The following is a 17,062-nucleotide window of genomic DNA, read 5'->3' on the forward strand; positions in this document are numbered from 1 at the left end:
GCCCAAATTTTTCTAAACGGGACTCCATTTCCCATCTTTAAAACCCACACTTTCCCTTTTTTTTTTTTCTTTTTTCCTTTACACTTCCTTCTCCCCTTCTTCTTCTCCTCTCTTTCCCCCTTTCTTTACCCTTGGGATAACACCCCCTTTCTTCCCCAAACCAACCATTTGTTTGGGGAACCTTCCTAATCCAAAGTTTAACTCCTTTAGGAGCCTGTTTACCGAGGGAAAAGATCTTTCCATAATTTCTAGGATTTCCGTCCTTGACTTAGGTTAGGGTTGCCTGTAGTTTCTTTTTCCCGGGTCCTCCATCAGTTTGGGGTTTTGGGAATTAAAGTATTCCTTGGCCACCTTTGAACTTCTCTTAAAGGGAGAGGGGAAAAGGGCCCTGGGGGCCCCCCCTTTTCCGGGGGAAAAATTTCCCATTTCTTGGCTTTGGGCTTCCTCCGGGGAAGGAAGGCCTTCCATTCCCGTTTTCCCCAGGCCCCGAACCCTGGGCGTTTTTCCAATTCCTGCCCCGGGGGTTTTTATTTTGAACGGGGAGGGTCCAACGGGTTGCCTTTCCAAACCTTTGGGTTTCTTTGGGGGTTTTAAAGAAATTTTCTTCATTGGAATTTTCCGCCCGGAAATCCGGTTTGGCCCAAACAAAAAGAAACGTTGAAAGGCCCGTCCGTTTTTCCCCCAAGGTTTTATTTCCTTTAATTAAAATACTGTTTAAAGGACCGGCTTGTTGGCTTGTTTTTTTCTGGGTTCCAAAGGAACCCGTTTTCCCGTTTTCTAAAAATTCGAAATTCTTTGGGGTTCAAGGGCCTCCTTTTTACGGGTATTTGTTTTTGTTTCTTGCCCCTTGGGTGGGGCCAAAATTAAACCCTGCCAAAGGCCACCAACCAATTTTTTTCCAAAAGAAACAAAGGGTATGGTCTGTTGTTTCAGAGGGCCAGCTTGGCCTTACCACACAAAAGAGATTTGATGTGCTCCTTCTGCATTTGTCATCCTCAGGTATGACACCACGCCATAGGCATGCTGAGAAGCGTCGCTGAAATGGTGCAGTTGTACGTCTGTCGTACTACCGGTTGATTCGTGTCGATAACATCGTGGAACGCGTATGGCGTAAGATAGGGAAGGTCAGTTAGCCACCTTCGCCAAGCTGTCATCGTTTTGTCAGCTAATTTCTCATCCCATCCTGTTCTGTCTGCACTCTTCCTGGAAGATCATCTTTGCTCTTATGACACTAGGGGCGGAAAGCCCAAAGGGTCAATATAGAGCTGATCATGCTTAGGAGACCCGCTTCGTCTCTGGTTTCTTTGGTATTTGGACTTGCACCGCTAATTCGTCCTCTTCCAGATCCCACAGAATGCCCAGCGCTCGTTCCGTGGGCAACTTGTCGCCCAATAGGATTTCCTTCACTCCCATGGCCCTCCGACTGTGGCACTTCCTTAAGAACCCTCTTTTGGTTACAGGACCATTTTGTGAGCCTGAATCCTCCCTTGTTTAACAACTTTCTGAGCCTTAATGACAATTGTAGCCTTGCCTGGGATTCTACTGAGTGTAGTAGATCGTCGACGTAGAAATTGCGGCTCGCCTTCTGGATCTCCTCATGAAGATATTTTCCGTGATCCTGGAATTTCGTTGTAGAGCAAATGCTGCACATGAAGGGCTCCACACTCCCCCAAACAGATGCACCTTCATTCGGTACGTAGCAGGAGGCCCTGACATATGTTCATTGTTCCACCAGAGGAATCTCAGTGCGTCTCTGTGTTCCGGAGTCACGAGCACTTTGGAACATAGCTTCAATATCTGCCATTATAGCTACCCTTTCTTGTCGAAATCTGAGGAGGACGCCCATCAAGTTGTTGTTAAGGTCGGGTCCTTGCATCACTTGACTGTTTAATGATAACGTCTTATAAGTGGCTGCACAATCAAGACTATTCTCATCTTTTCTGGTTTCTTAGGATTTAGTACTGGATGATGTGGGAGATACCAAGTCTTGCCAGGTGTAGTATTGAGATTATGAGAGGGAACTCGCTCGGCATGGCCTTCACTAAGTAAGCGTGACATTTCTTCTTGATATCGGATGAAGAGTTCCGGATGTTTCACGAGACGTTTCTTAACCGTCGTTCGGCAAGTTCTTTTTTGGAAGGTCTGGGCTCTTGTTGCGAAATGGGATGGGAAGTTGGTAATGTCCATCCACTTGTACTACGTTCTCTGACCATAATTTCGTGACTCTTTTGTCTTCGACAGAGATGGGATCATCACAGTTGTTGTTGGTGGCATTTAGTTCCCATAAAAGGTTGACTTGGTGGTCCAGGTGTTTTCTTTGATTTTCTGCAATTGTCGTGGTGATGTGACTGTTCACTGTGGTTACATCATGGCCGTCTAGTCCCATAGGGCCATTAATTGTCCAACCAAGAAGGGTGCGCGTTGCGAATGGTTCTCCATCCTTTCCAGATCTTACTTCTAATGGTACTAGGGCTTGGGGTATATCTAAGCCTATTAAAAGTTCCACTTCCTTTGGAGCATGGAACTGTGCAATGTCTCGAAGGTGAGACCCACTTCCATATCACTGGACCTTGCAACAGAACCTTTCAGAGAGGATGGGAGTTCTGTCACAACTATAACTTGGGGAATAAGAACGGTTCGGCTCTTCCTCATTCCTGTGCTGGTCACCATTAAATCAAGTTGTTCAGTGTTTAACTGTGTATCTTCACACATAATTGTGCCAATAGTTAGCTGCACTGGCTCCCCTTTGGCTTGTAGACGATCTGCTAGACCACCTACAAAAGATCTATCACTACCTGAATCTAAGAGGGCACCTGGGTAATGATGGAGTTTCTTGGGTCTTGGCTCTTAGCTCCCACCTTCACCTTTACAATGGGAGAACTACTCTGCTTGAACTTTCTCCTCAGTCATGCCTTATGATAGGGAGTACTCGGTGTTGAAACATCCTCGTCTCCTGTTTGTCCAGTGCTGAACCATCTGAAAGGATCCTTCTTGTTCTTGTTAAGGGTCACCAGTGTGTTGAATTTATCTGTACTTTCTTTCTGTGAGGAACTTTGCTTCAGGGTTAGTATTACTTGTGGATGGGTCTGGTGGCATAATGGCCCAGCGGCGCCTGTCTTAATCTCTTATGAAGAGAAAGAGGGGTGTCTCCACCAAGGTGAGTTCTTTTTAGTCCTTGAGGAGCATTTGGGAGCCTCGTTGATCTGCCTTGAATATGGCTATCTATTGTATTTCCTGTGAAATGTAACAGGTGAGAATGAAATTCTAGGCAGCCATCAATACCACACATCACCTTTCGGGGACATGTCGTGATCCAGTGATTATAGCCGAAGCAAGACAAACACCGCCGCTCTCGTCGCACTAGTGAGAGGCGGTTAGTTGTATTCATCTCAATGAAGCACCTACATGTGTCGATGGGATGGTGTCCCTGACACAGCGAGCACTGTGTCTGACTTCTGTTCGTCACCCTTGACGTCGCGGTCATCAATCCCATAGTCTTCCTATTTGGTAAGGATTCATATGACGAGTTTGCACGTTGTCTGTTTGAATCTTCTATCCGTTCTCCGTCCTTCTCAGCCTTTCTGAGCATGTTTTTTGTAAATGTTAACAACCACTCGGCATCGCACGAGGTGCCCATGTTCAGTTCTTCATGTTTATATGACTCATCCACGTAGTCTTCTCTTAGTTTCCCTTTAAATCTCCCTGTTATGATGTGCATAGATGCATATGTTTCAATTTGTTTTAGTTCTCCCATAATTTTCAAGTTCCTCACGCAGGTGCTCAAGGCATCCACGAAAAGGCGCAAGCCTTTGATATCGTTCATCCTCAGGCTTGGTCCCTCACATATTCCTTTGATCAAGTGTTTGATGTACGTTTGTTACCATGTCTGGTTTCCAGTAAGTCCCAGGCCTCTTTATATCCTTCCTTGGGATCCTCTAGTTCCTGACAACCGCACAACTCTTGTTTTGCTGGGCCAGAATAGGCTGCGATCAGATATCCCAACCTTTGACGTTCTGATATTCCATCCTCTTGAACGTGACCTTGGAATGCGCGCTTGAACGCCCAGTAATCTGCACAAGAGCCCTCCGAACGTGGGCAATGGCTTCTGAGAAAGTTTCAAGGTGGTTAGCAACTCCTTCATCCATCCCTCATTCCTCAAGTGACAGTCGGTTCCTGGTTTCCAGGTGGTTTTGATGACCTGGTTGAGTTATTATCGCCCACCTCCTGTCTGTTTGTAGAGGGTATAGTCAGGTTGGTCGTGCCAGTACAGTCTCGGACAGTAACCTCTCCCCTGGTGAGACTGTCCCGGTTCGGATACTGAAGAGAAGGACGAGTTGCCTTCCCCAGAAGCCGTTTCCGATTCAGTAATAGGAGAGATTTCTTTAGCAAGGTTGGCATTGCTCTACCATGTCCTGTTTTCTTCACTGCACGTAGCTGATTTACACTTTCGTTGAAGCTTCTCACTACGGTCGAATGTGAGTAAACATCTGTTGTATTTGTTGACTGCGTTCAAATAGCTGTTCCGTGATGTCCTGATCCTCTGACAGCGTAGTGGAGTTTGAGTCCTTCTCACTTTGCCATGGATGTGTGATGTTATGTGGCAGTCTTTCAATTCTACCATCTGTTGATTCCAGGCCTTCCTCCATCATTGGCTCCATGCCTACGTCTCCAGGAACAATGTCTTTTGGCTCAAGCTCAGGTGAGCTGGCCTTCTCAGATTTGTTTTCTTCCATGTTGGAAGGTAGTGCTGTCAGTAGATGATAACGATGATGTCTGTAGGCTTCCTCTGTTACCGCCCATCAAGGTGGTTGCAGGACAGTGAGACCCTCACGTTGACGCGATAATATATATATTTTTCGGTCAAAACCTGTTGACAAAGGCACTACGATAAAATACAAACAAACAATATAATAAGCGCGTTTCCCTTTGGCAAGGATGCAGGTGAAATAATTAGGACCCCTCGACGGGTCGAATCCTTATATTACACCCACATTCCCACCAAATGAGAACGGCTGTGATATAAGTACATATATGCTACGTTTGTGAGACTAAATACATTATGCGACACTAAATACGATAAGTACACTCATAGAATAGCGTGTGGGGTAAATACGCATACGTCTAAAGGACAATGAACTTACGTGTTCGGGTCTACGGCACGTTACAAGGAGATGACGATGTTAACGTGTACTCTGCGATAGCTTGTTGAGGACTGCTCCTTGGTGTGGCCTGGCATGAGGCAGTGAACTCACCCTCTGACCTCATCCGCTGACCCAGGAATTCTCTTTCTATAAGACGGGACCCAGCACTTCCTATCTTGTAAACAACTCGCTCCTCTCTCTCTCTCTCTCTCTCTCTCTCTCTCTCTCTCTCTCTCTCTCTCTCTCTCTCTCTCTCTCTCTCTCTCTCTCTCTCTCTCTCTCTCTCTCTCTCTCTCTCTCTCTCTCGTTGGCGATAACACTCCCCCTGTCGAGGTACTCGGACCTCGAAACCATGCTCATGGGGCGTTGTTGCGGTGGACACCTTCTAACTGGCAAAGTTTGGACACTGGGCGTGTGAGAACAGAGTTTTCTGTCTTCACCTTGACTTGGCGAACAAAGCCATCTTCACTTGGTATCACTTCTAGTATTCTGCCAAGCATCCATTGACTTCGAGGTAGGGGTTGATCCGTGATGAGTACGATGTCGCCAGGGTGCCAGTCGCATCGAGTTCTTAAGGGTCCTCGTCTTTGCCGGAGTGTAGGAAGATATTCCTTGAGCCACCTTTTCCAGAACTGATCTGCTATATACTGAGCGTGTTTCCATCGACGGCGGTATGTGTCTGCTACAGTCAGGTCATTGCCAACAGGGAGGGAGTCAGCTCCCGTCCGGAGTAAGTGCAGTGGCGTTAGTGCTGTAAGGTCGTTGGGGTCGTCGGACACAGGAGTGATAGGTCTTCCATTAACGATTTCTTCCACAGCGCAGAATAGTATATGAAGGCGTTCATCATCCAGTATTTGGGAGCCTACTACTGCCTGAAGGACCTTCCTTACTGTCTGGATTTGGCGTTCCCATACTCCGCCCATGTGCGAAGCCTTTGGTGGATTGAATCGCCATTCTACTTGGCGTCGGAGGATAGCGTCTCTGACTATATTATTATTATGCCAACTGCTCACTGCTTCCTTTAGTTCATGGGTGGCTCCAAGCATATTTGTTCCATTGTCAGAGTGAATGCGTTTGGGAGTACCTCTGCGTCCCGTGAACCTTGTTAGAGCAGAAATGAAAGAGTCTGCACTTAGAGAAGTAAGGACTTCTAAATGTATGGCTCTGGTGGTCAGGCAAGTGAGTAAACAACCCCATCTTTTTGCACGAGCTCGCCCTTGTTTAACCAGGATAGGGCCAAAGCAATCTACACCTGTGTAGGTAAACGGGGTCCAGAGAGTAGACGGTCAGTCGGTAGCAGTATCGGGGTCCTTTGGTCTGTCCTCGTGTCAAGCGGCCGCCTACTCTGATCAAGTCATCCATGCCCAAATGAGTTTCTAATCGACTCATTTCGCCATGCTTTACACACTGTGTCCCTTTTAATGTTTTAATTTCTTGAGAGAAGTGTTTCCCTTGTAGGCACTTCAATACTGCAAGCCTTGCTTCTTCTACCTCTCTTGCCAAGAGTCTGTTACCCTGATGACACGACCCATCTTTCTTCCCCACCAGCCATTGTAGGAATCTCCTAATCCATGCTACTCCTTTCAGGAGCCTGTACCAAGAGGAGTATCTGTTCCATAATTTCTCCAGGATGTCCTGTCCTTGACTTACGTTAGTTGCCAGTACTGTAGTTTCCTTTTTCACTTCTGGGTCCTCATCAGTGAGATTTGGAACCTCTAAGTCATTCCTTGGCCACTGATCTTCATCTAAAGAGAGGAAAGCTGGCCCTCGAATCCATCTACTACTCCTCGAGAGCTCCATTCCGTTCAGGCCCCGACTGGCGTCATCTGCCGGGTTTATTGACGAGGTCACGTGCCTCCACTGTTCTGGGTTAGATTCTTCATGAATCGCCGAAATCCGGTTGGCCACAAAGACGTGAAAGCGTCGTTCAGTATTTCTAATATACTGTAAGACGGCTGTGCTGTCTGTCCAGAACGTCGTTCTATCGATTCTTTGGTCAAGCTCTTTACGTATTTGTTTGTCTGCCCTTGTGGCCAATACTGCAGCACACAATTCAAGACGGGTATGGTCTGTTGTTTCAGAGGGCCAGCTTGGCCTTACCACACACAAAAGAGATTTGATGTGCTCCTTCTGCATTTGTCATCCTCAGGTATGACACCACGCCATAGGCATGCTGAGAAGCGTCGCTGAAATGGTGCAGTTGTACGTCTGTCGTACTACCGGTTGATTCGTGTCGATAACATCGTGGAACGCGTATGCGCGTAAGATAGGGAAGGTCAGTTAGCCACCTTCGCCAAGCTGTCATCGTTTTGTCAGCTAATTTCTCATCCCAACCTGTTCTGTGTCTGCACTCTTCCTGGAAGATCATCTTTGCTCTTATGACACTAGGGGCGAGAAAGCCCAAAGGGTCATATATAGAGCTGATCATGCTTAGGAGACCCCGCTTCGTCTCTGGTTTCTTTGGTATTTGGACTTGCACCGCTAATTCGTCCTCTTCCAGATCCCACAGAATGCCCAGCGCTCGTACCGTGGGCAACTTGTCGCCCAATAGGATTTCCTTCACTCCCATGGCCTGCTCCGACTGTGGCACTTCCTTAAGAACCCTCTTTTGGTTACAGGACCATTTTGTGAGCCTGAATCCTCCCTTGTTTAACAACTTTCTGAGCCTATGAATAACAATTGTAGCCTTGTCCGGGGATTCTACTGAGTGTAGTAGATCGTCGACGTAGAAATTGCGGCTCGCCTTCTGGATCTCCTCATGAAGATATTTTCCGTGATCCTGGAATGTTCGTTGTAGAGCAAATGCTGCACATGAAAGGCTCCACACTCCCCCAAACTGATGCACCTTCATTCGGTACGTAGCAGGAGGCCCTGACATATGTTCATTGTTTCGCCAGAGGAATCTCAGTGCGTCTCTGTGTTCCGGAGTCACGAGCACTTGGTGGAACATAGCTTCAATATCTGCCATTATAGCTACCCTTTCTTGTCGAAATCTGAGGAGGACGCCCATCAAGTTGTTGTTAAGGTCGGGTCCTTGCATCACTTGACTGTTTAATGATAACGTCTTATAAGTGGCTGCACAATCGAAGACTATTCTCAACTTTTCTGGTTTCTTAGGATTTAGTACTGGATGATGTGGGAGATACAAAGTCTTGCCAGGTGTAGTATTGAGATTATGAGAGGAACTCGCTCGGCATGGCCTTCACTAAGTAAGCGTGACATTTCTTCTTGATATCGGATGAAGAGTTCCGGATGTTTCACGAGACGTCTCCTAAGGCTTGCCAACCGTCGTTCAGCAAGTTCTTTGTTGTCTGGAAGGTCTGGGCTCTTGTTGCGAAATGGGATGGGAAGTTGGTAATGTCCATCCACTTGTACTACGTTCTCTGACCATAATTTCGTGACTCTTTTGTCTTCGACAGAGATGGGATCATCACAGTTGTTGTTGGTGGCATTTAGTTCCCATAAAAGGTTGACTTGGTGGTCCAGGTGTTTTCTTTGATTTTCTGCAATTGTCGTGGTGATGTGACTGTTCACTGTGGTTACATCATGGCCGTCTAGTCCCATAGGGCCATTAATTGTCCAACCAAGAAGGGTGCGCGTTGCGAATGGTTCTCCATCCTTTCCAGATCTTACTTCTAATGGTACTAGGGCTTGGGGTATATCTAAGCCTATTAAAAGTTCCACTTCCTTTGGAGCATGGAACTGTGCAATGTCTCGAAGGTGAGACCACACTTCCATATCACTGGACCTTGCAACAGAACCTTTCAGAGAGGATGGGAGTTCTGTCACAACTATAACTTGGGGAATAAGAACGGTTCGGCTCTTCCTCATTCCTGTGCTGGTCACCATTAAATCAAGTTGTTCAGTGTTTAGCTGTGTATCTTCACACATAATTGTGCCAATAGTTAGCTGCACTGGCTCCCTTTGGCTTGTAGATGATCTGCTAGACCACGCGTACAATAAGATCTATCACTACCTGAATCTAAGAGGGCACCGTAATGATGGAGTTTCTTGGGTCTTGGCTCTTAGCTCCCACCTTCACCTTTACAATGGGGAGAACTACTCTGCTTGAACTTCTACTCCTCAGTCATGCCTTATGATAGGGAGTACTCGGTGTTGAAACATCCTCGTCTCCTGTTTGTCCAGTGCTGAACCATCTGAAAGGATCCTTCTTGTTCTTATTAAGGGTCACCAGGGTGTTGAATTTATCTGTACTTTCTTTCTGTGAGGAACTAGTTGCTTCAGGGTTAGTATTACTTGTGGATGGGTCTGGTGGCATAATGGCCCGTAGCGGCGCCTGTCTTAATCTCTTATGAAGGGAAAGAGGGGTGTCTCCACCAAGGTGAGTTCTTTTTAGTCCTTGAGGAGCATTTGGGAGCCTCGTTGATCTGCCTTGAATATGGCTATCTATTGTATTTCCTGTGAAATGTAACAGGCGAGAATGAAATTCTAGGCAGCCATCAATACCACACAGCACCTTTCGGGGACATGTCGTGATCCAGTGATTATAGCCGAAGCAAGACAAACACCGCCGCTCTCGTCGCACTAGTGAGAGGCGGTCAGTTGTATTCATCTCAATGAAGCATCTACAGGTGTCGATGGGATGGTGTCCCTGACACAGCGAGCACTGTGTCTGACTTCTGTTCGTCACCCTTGACGTCGCGGTCATCAATCCCATAGTCTTCCTATTTGGTAAGGATTCATATGACGAGTTTGCACGTTGTCTGTTTGAATCTTCTATCCGTTCTCCGTCCTTCTCAGCCTTTCTGAGCATGTTTTTTGTGAATGTTAACAACCACTCGGCATCGCACGAGGTGCCCATGTTCAGTTCTTCATGTTTATATGACTCATCCACGTAGTCTTCTCTTAGTTTCCCTTTAAATCTCCCTGTTATGATGTGCATAGATGCATATGTTTCAATTTGTTTTAGTTCTCCCATAATTTTCAAGTTCCTCACGCAGGTGCTCAAGGCATCCACGAAAAGGCGCAAGCCTTTGATATCGTTCATCCTCAGGCTTGGTCCCTCACATATTCCTTTGATCAAGTGTTGAATGTATGTACGTTTGTTACCATGTCTGGTTTCCAGTAAGTCCCAGGCCTCTTTATATCCTTCCTTGGGATCCTCTAGTTCCTGACAACCGCACAACTCTTGTTTTGCTGGGCCAGAATAGGCTGCGATCAGATATCCCAACCTTTGACGTTCTGATATTCCATCCTCTTGAACGTGACCTTGGAATGCGCGCTTGAACGTCCAGTAATCTGCACAAGAGCCCTCGCTGAACGTGGGCAATGGCTTCTGAGAAAGTTTCAAGGTGGTTAGCAACTCCTTCATCCATCCCTCATTCCTCGAAGTGACAGTCGGTTCCTGGTTTCCAGGTGGTTTTGATGACCTGGTTGAGTTATTATCGCCCACCTCCTGTCTGCTTGTAGAGGGTATAGTCAGGTTGGTCGTGCCAGTACAATCTCGGACAGTACTCTCATACTCCCCCTGGTGAGACTGTCCTGGTTCGGATACTGAAGAGAAGGACGAGTTGCCTTCACGCCCAGAAGCCGTTTCCGATTCAGTAATAGGAGAGATTTCTTTAGCAGTCAAGGTTGGCATTGCTCTACCATGTCCTGTTTTCTTCACTGCACGTAGCTGATTTACACTTTCGTTGAAGCTTCTCACTACGGTCGACATGTGAGTAAACATCTGTTGTATTTGTTGACTGCGTTCAAATAGCTGTTCTGTGATGTCCTGATCCTCCGACAGCGTAGTGGAGTTCGAGTCCTTCTCACTCTGCCATGGATGTGTGATGTTATGTGGCAGTCTTTCAATTCTACCATCTGTTGATTCCAGGCCTTCCTCCATCATTGGCTCCGTGCCTACGTCTCCAGGAACAATGTCTTTTGGCTCAAGCTCAGGTGAGCTGGCCTTCTTAGATTTGTTTTCTTCCATGTTGGAAGGTAGTGCTGTCAGTAGATGATAACGATGATGTCTGTAGGCTTCCACCAAGTTTACTATGGGTACTGGCGGCAAAGATTACACACCATGCGTGTGTCAGCAGAAGATACACACCATACGTGCGTCCGCAGAATTACGTACCATACGTGCGTCAGCAGACATTACACACAATATGTGTGTCAGCAGAAGTGGCTCAATAGCCTAATACCGGTGCCATGGTAAATGCACAGACAGTAGTGAAGACACTCTCCTCACTTGATCCCTACACTACAAATAACATACAAGCCGGTTGTGAAATACGATAGATAAATTCCTTAGGAAGTTCTTGGCGTCGTCTAAACGTCCCATTCACCTATCATAACTCTTTCTAACTCAGCATCTATAAAGAGATCCATTGTCGCTGTTGCCTGACAATGTGTTTGTCACTCTTTAATGCACTTCTTATCCTTATAAACACAAGTCAACAATTACTAATATTTACACTGACTGCGGAATCTGATAAGTGATCCCCGTAGAATTTCGTTCATTGGGTACGTAGGTACTACGTTCACTGTTTGTCACCATTTCCTATCCCTTATACACACATAAACACAATTAACGATCACCACGGTTGGGTATGGATTTTGCTAAGTGAATCCCGTAGAGTTTCACTGCATGCACGTAAATATGTGCTTGTAAGTTTGTCGTCATTCAATGATACACACACACACACACATGAGTAACAATCACTGGTGCACCAACTAATTGTTGAGTATGACAAGTAGATCCCGTAGAGTGTTACTGAGTGCACATAAATATGATGTTCATCACTGCTTGTCACTGTCACGGGAGGCCTGCAAATATCCTGTTTCACCGTTGTCGTCACTGTCGCGTCGTCGTGGACCTCACGTTTTGACTGTTACCGCCCATCAAGATGGTTGCAGGACAGTGAGACCCTCACGTTGACGCGATAATATATATATTTTTCGGTCAAAACCTGTTGACAAAGGCACTACGATAAAATACAAACAAACAATACAATAAGCGCGTTTCCCTTTGGCAAGGATGCAGGTGAAATAATTAGGAACCCTCGACGGGTTGAATCCTTATATTACACCCACATTCCCACCAAATGAGAACGGCTGTGATATAAGTACATATATGCTACGTTTGTGAGACTAAATACATTATGCGACACTAAATACGATAAGTACACTCATAGAATAGCGTGTGGGGTAAATACGTGTATGTCTGAAGGACAGTGAACTTACGTGTTCGGGTCTACGGCACGTTACAAGGAGATGACGATGTTAACGTGTACTCTGCGATAGCTTGTTGAGGACTGCTCCTTGGTGTGGCCTGGCATGAGGCAGTGAACTCACCCTCTGACCTCATCCGCTGACCCAGGAATTCTCTGTCTATGAGACGGGACTCAGCACTTCCTATTTTGTAAACAACTTCCATCGCTCTCTCTCTCTCTCTCTCTCTCTCTCTCTCTCTCTCGTTGGCGATAACAACTATTGTATCTCCAAAATCTTCAGACCCTAAATTACTAGATGGTATAGTTTATTTTTTGATAATTGAATACCCTTCCCATCAGGAAGCCATTTTTAAATGTCTTGTGTGATTGTGTCCTAGCCTGACTCACACCCTGCACAGTTACGTGGCCAGGTGTCAAGTAGGGAGGTGTGTCATTTAGCTCTCTAATTTTTGCCTGACAGGTATAAGTTGACGAGAATTAGAATGAGAAACATCAAGAAGAGAAGACAACTAGAAACAAACAAACAAATGTATTGTTGTGAGAAAGCTGGACTTTCAATTCTGGCCTCCCCTCTCCCCTCCGTCATTCGTGTTATCTCCCCCTCCAAGATCCTGCCTCACCCCATGCCTCACTGCCAGACTTCTCCACCATCTCTGTATGATCTTTTCAAACACATTTTTTTTCTTACTGCCTTCATCATCACAACTTTACATGACAGCTCTTACAATAACACTATTACAAAAGATTATGTTGAGACAGGTAGAAAGCTGTACCAGACGAGCAATAAATACTTCACTATCATTATCTCACTTCAACACACTAATAATGACTCAGATAGTGTCCAGTTCAGCAGTGAAACAGCAGATTGCCATGATGCTGCTGATGGCATCATCCCAATTTTTACTCTCACATTTTCTAGAGAAGCAGGTATCTTGTATGTTATCATTTCATCATGCTCCAGGAAGTCATTATTGTATACACAATCATTTAATGTGCTTTCATTCATTGTTTTCTTACCCATTTGGGTTATGTACATATTTTTTCTCAATTTATAAGGGGTTGGGAGAGGAAATTCCGCGTATCCGCCAGGGCCTTGGCTGCTATAATCCGGATAAGCGGGCAATTACTGTATATATATATATATATATATATATATATATATATATATATATATATATATATATATATATATATATATACAGTAAGTCCTCCTTATACGGTACTTCGTTATCTGGTAAATTCACAGTTACGGTGTTTGGTAATTTTTGTCCTCCATTATATTTACGGCAAGAAAATTTCCACAGATACGGTATCCGCTCGTGTTTTGTGTACACCGTACCGTAGCGCACCATGCCGTGCGGCCACCACAACCAGTGTTGCCAGATGGTGACATTTTTCACCAGATTCAGAAAATCTGGTGAAATTTCAAGCTTCCTGGTGAATAAATATTAAGAGTTTGGAACCAGACAAAATCTGGTGAAAAGGGGTGAAAAAGTAGTTGATCAGTGATTACTGCTGAAGTATAGATATCGTTCACGTCAAGAATAATTCAATGGATGGCGCCACTTTGCAACTACCGGTATTGTGTTTACATCAACACAAATTCAAACGGGTGAGTAACTGAGTGCCCAGCTGGGTGACGTTTTAAACTCTACGTGTCCACAGTCGGGAGTCTCCACAGCCGAAGAAAACGCCTTTCAAGGTAAACGGATATAAAAATATCAGTAGAAATCATCATTAATTATTCACTTGATGTGTCAGGGAAGACATTATTTTGTGGAGAAATGTGTATGTGTATAGTGCTATAAGGAGGACGTTCAGCATGTGTGTTTCGTTGTCATATTTACAAAAATTCTTCATGAACTGTTCTTAAAAACGTGCAATGTTTGGTGAATGGCTTGGTGATGCTGGCATGATAAAGGATGGTACATAATTGTTGCAAAATTATAAATGTACCTGCTGCATATATACACAAATACTGTAAGCTTATACCCAACCTGATAGAATATTCACAGCAGCCAGTCGTGGTTTCTGACTACAGATAAAATGATAGTATATGACTGGAAGCATTGGCAGTCTCAACATAGGTGACTAGGCCTACTCAAACTAGTTACTGGACCAGTGGTTCTTAACCCTTTTACTAACACGCCCCCGCTAGGTACTGTTCTCTCCTTCCACAGCCCCCGTGACATTATATAATCACGAAAAATAGTATACATACTCATAACTATACGAGACTTTGAAAACAATAGTTAGATACTGCTGCATTATTTCATAAACTTATCTTTACAGTACTGCCCGCGTTCGTGTCAAGAAAATAACTCATAACAGGAAAATACAGAAATCAAATGTCAACCAAAGTGCTTGATAGTATTGTGCGCATTCGATCACATCTCATGATGCAGGAAATCTGTTGCACAAAATTTGACATTACTAGTGATATGGTCAAAAGATTCACGTCTGAAATGTATGATGTATAGGTAACTCATGGATATAGCCTACCGAGAAAAGAGGAAGTAGATGCATTTATTAATTTTTCCTAGCTACAGTTGTGTTAAAGGAAAATTTACAAGTACTTTCTTTACATTATTAGTTTGATTTGATTTGATAAGTTTATTGTTGAAAAAGTACAACAAAGGAGATGGGAGGAGCTTGCAACCCATCCCCCAAACAAATGTTCATAGAAAACTAATGTATTGCAGTAAAAATAAATAACCTTAAGTATATTTACATTATTTACAAAGGTGGAGCAAAAAGTGGGAAATCCTTGAGGATGGCAGGGATTAATTATGTCATTGTTGAAAAACCACTTTATCATTGGTGGCAGATCCCAGTTCCCCTGTGGGCGGAAATGCACCAGCAAAGGACACTCCATGACATAGTGGGCAAGTGTGTGCCCTGCAAGACTGTGACACAGCTTACAGGGCACGGCAGCAGCCCCACTGACCTCCCAATAGTACCTGTAACCCAGCCTGAGACGCATAGCAACAAGGTCATGGGCTGCACTCTTCCTGCCATAGGTGACATGTACATAATGGACTGAACTGGGACTGCCTTTCCCATAACAAGTGTCAAGGTTATGAGCAATGGTGCTGCAAACATGACGTTTAAACTGACCCTTGATGTTATTATAAGTGTGTTCAACAGGACAGTCAGCAATGTCCTCAGTAAGGGAGTGACGGGGAAGAACATCAGCTTTTTCATTATGGGAAATGCCAACATGAGAAGGCACCCAGGTGAAACATACTCTGAGATTATCTCTCTCCAAGAGATCAATGACACCAAGACACTTGTTGATGAGATCACAATCAGCAGGGGAAGGAGACAACAATGAATATAAGGCACCCTGACTATCAACAAAAAAGTAAACATCTTTCCCCAAATGAAGGACAATTTGTAAACCTAGCATGGCATATAGTTCTGCCCTTGTAGAGGACAGGTTGTCAGGAAGCCTCTTGGACACCTCAGTGTCAGTGTATTCAGAGGAAGAGGTGTAGTTGCGGATGAACAGGCCACATCCAGATTTGCTGCCATCCACTGAACCATCACAGTAAACATGTACAGCCTGCACCCTTGGGAAGTTAGATCATTTATGCATAAAAAGATCTTCAAGCCAGCCTTAGGGAGTGCGCGTGCGTGCAGCCTACCTGTTGATCGTATTTTACACGTGTTGGGTTCCCAAATTGTGACAATGCCACGTGTAAGGCCATGATGTAACATGGCCTGAAACTATCTAAACAGCCACTACCAGCCTCCAAGCAGTTGTCAAGGGATTATGTAAGTACATATCTGAGTTTGGTACATATTGGAGTGAGTTATGTGGGGGTTTTGAAGATGTTCACAGAAAAATGCGTTTTTCTCGACTTTCAGTTTTTCAGCATATACTGTTGAATAACTTTTTCAGTAATTGGTCAATTTCAAAAATTTTTGCAGCAAAATGATCAACAACCTCATCTTAACAAATGCAAGCATGATAATGCATGAACTCACTCAAATAAATTTACAACAGGCTTATAAACTCAAATTTTTGATGAAAAAAAAAAGGTAACAATTTGGCGTGTAATGAAATTGTTATAACATAGGTTATGTGTATGCCGATGCTTACATTTATTTTTTGTTATGTATATTATATGTGGTTAAGAGGAAATTGCCACACTGTTATTACTTTTGATTTTATAATGGTATTTTGAATTATTTTCTTATCGCCGAAAAAATATTTATTGCAAAAAAACTACGCCATATTTGTGTACCAAATTAACACTGAAGACGTACACCATAAACGTACACCTTGTGTATAAATATTATTGAATTCGGTGAAAAAATAGCAATGGGAGAGCCAAAAAACCGATATTGATATTGAGTCATCGAATAACAACCTTAACCTAACTTAACTGGGGGGGCTGTGCCCCCTGAATACCCCCCCTACAACACTAACCTGACCCTAATGTAACCTAACCTAAACGCCGGACCCCCCCCTACAACACTAACCCTAACATAAACCTAACCTAACGTAACCTATTCTATACAGGGCTGCGGCTCCCCCACACCCCCCAAAACACTAACCTAAGCTAAGCTAAGCTAACCTAACCTAACACCACAATCATATACTTACATACTTTTCTAGTGACGCCAAGATGGCCCTCCTGCTTCACAAACGTTGTTATCGTCTTCATTTGAAGATTCTTCACTGAAGGAGGGAATCAGTGCTCCTCGAATACTTTCTTGTGTACTTCTTTG

The 17,062-nt window shown here is 44.5% G+C and overlaps 2 protein-coding genes across 3 annotated transcripts in view; one reads left to right on the forward strand and one right to left on the reverse strand.

Moving 5' to 3' along the window:
- LOC123514383 (unextended protein-like) overlaps positions 1-17,062 on the forward strand; it is a 249,409-nt gene that overhangs the window by 153,944 nt on the left and 78,403 nt on the right. The gene's annotated exons all lie outside the window — the stretch shown is intronic.
- Positions 5,349-6,385, reverse strand: LOC123514384. The gene has a single exon (XM_045272271.1). It carries the CDS (start codon positions 6,185-6,187, stop codon positions 5,498-5,500), a length of 690 nt encoding a protein of 229 aa, XP_045128206.1. The 5' UTR covers positions 6,188-6,385; the 3' UTR covers positions 5,349-5,497.

This window comes from Portunus trituberculatus, chromosome 37 (assembly GCF_017591435.1).
Source record: "Portunus trituberculatus isolate SZX2019 chromosome 37, ASM1759143v1, whole genome shotgun sequence".
Taxonomy (NCBI): Eukaryota; Metazoa; Arthropoda; class Malacostraca; order Decapoda; family Portunidae; genus Portunus; species Portunus trituberculatus.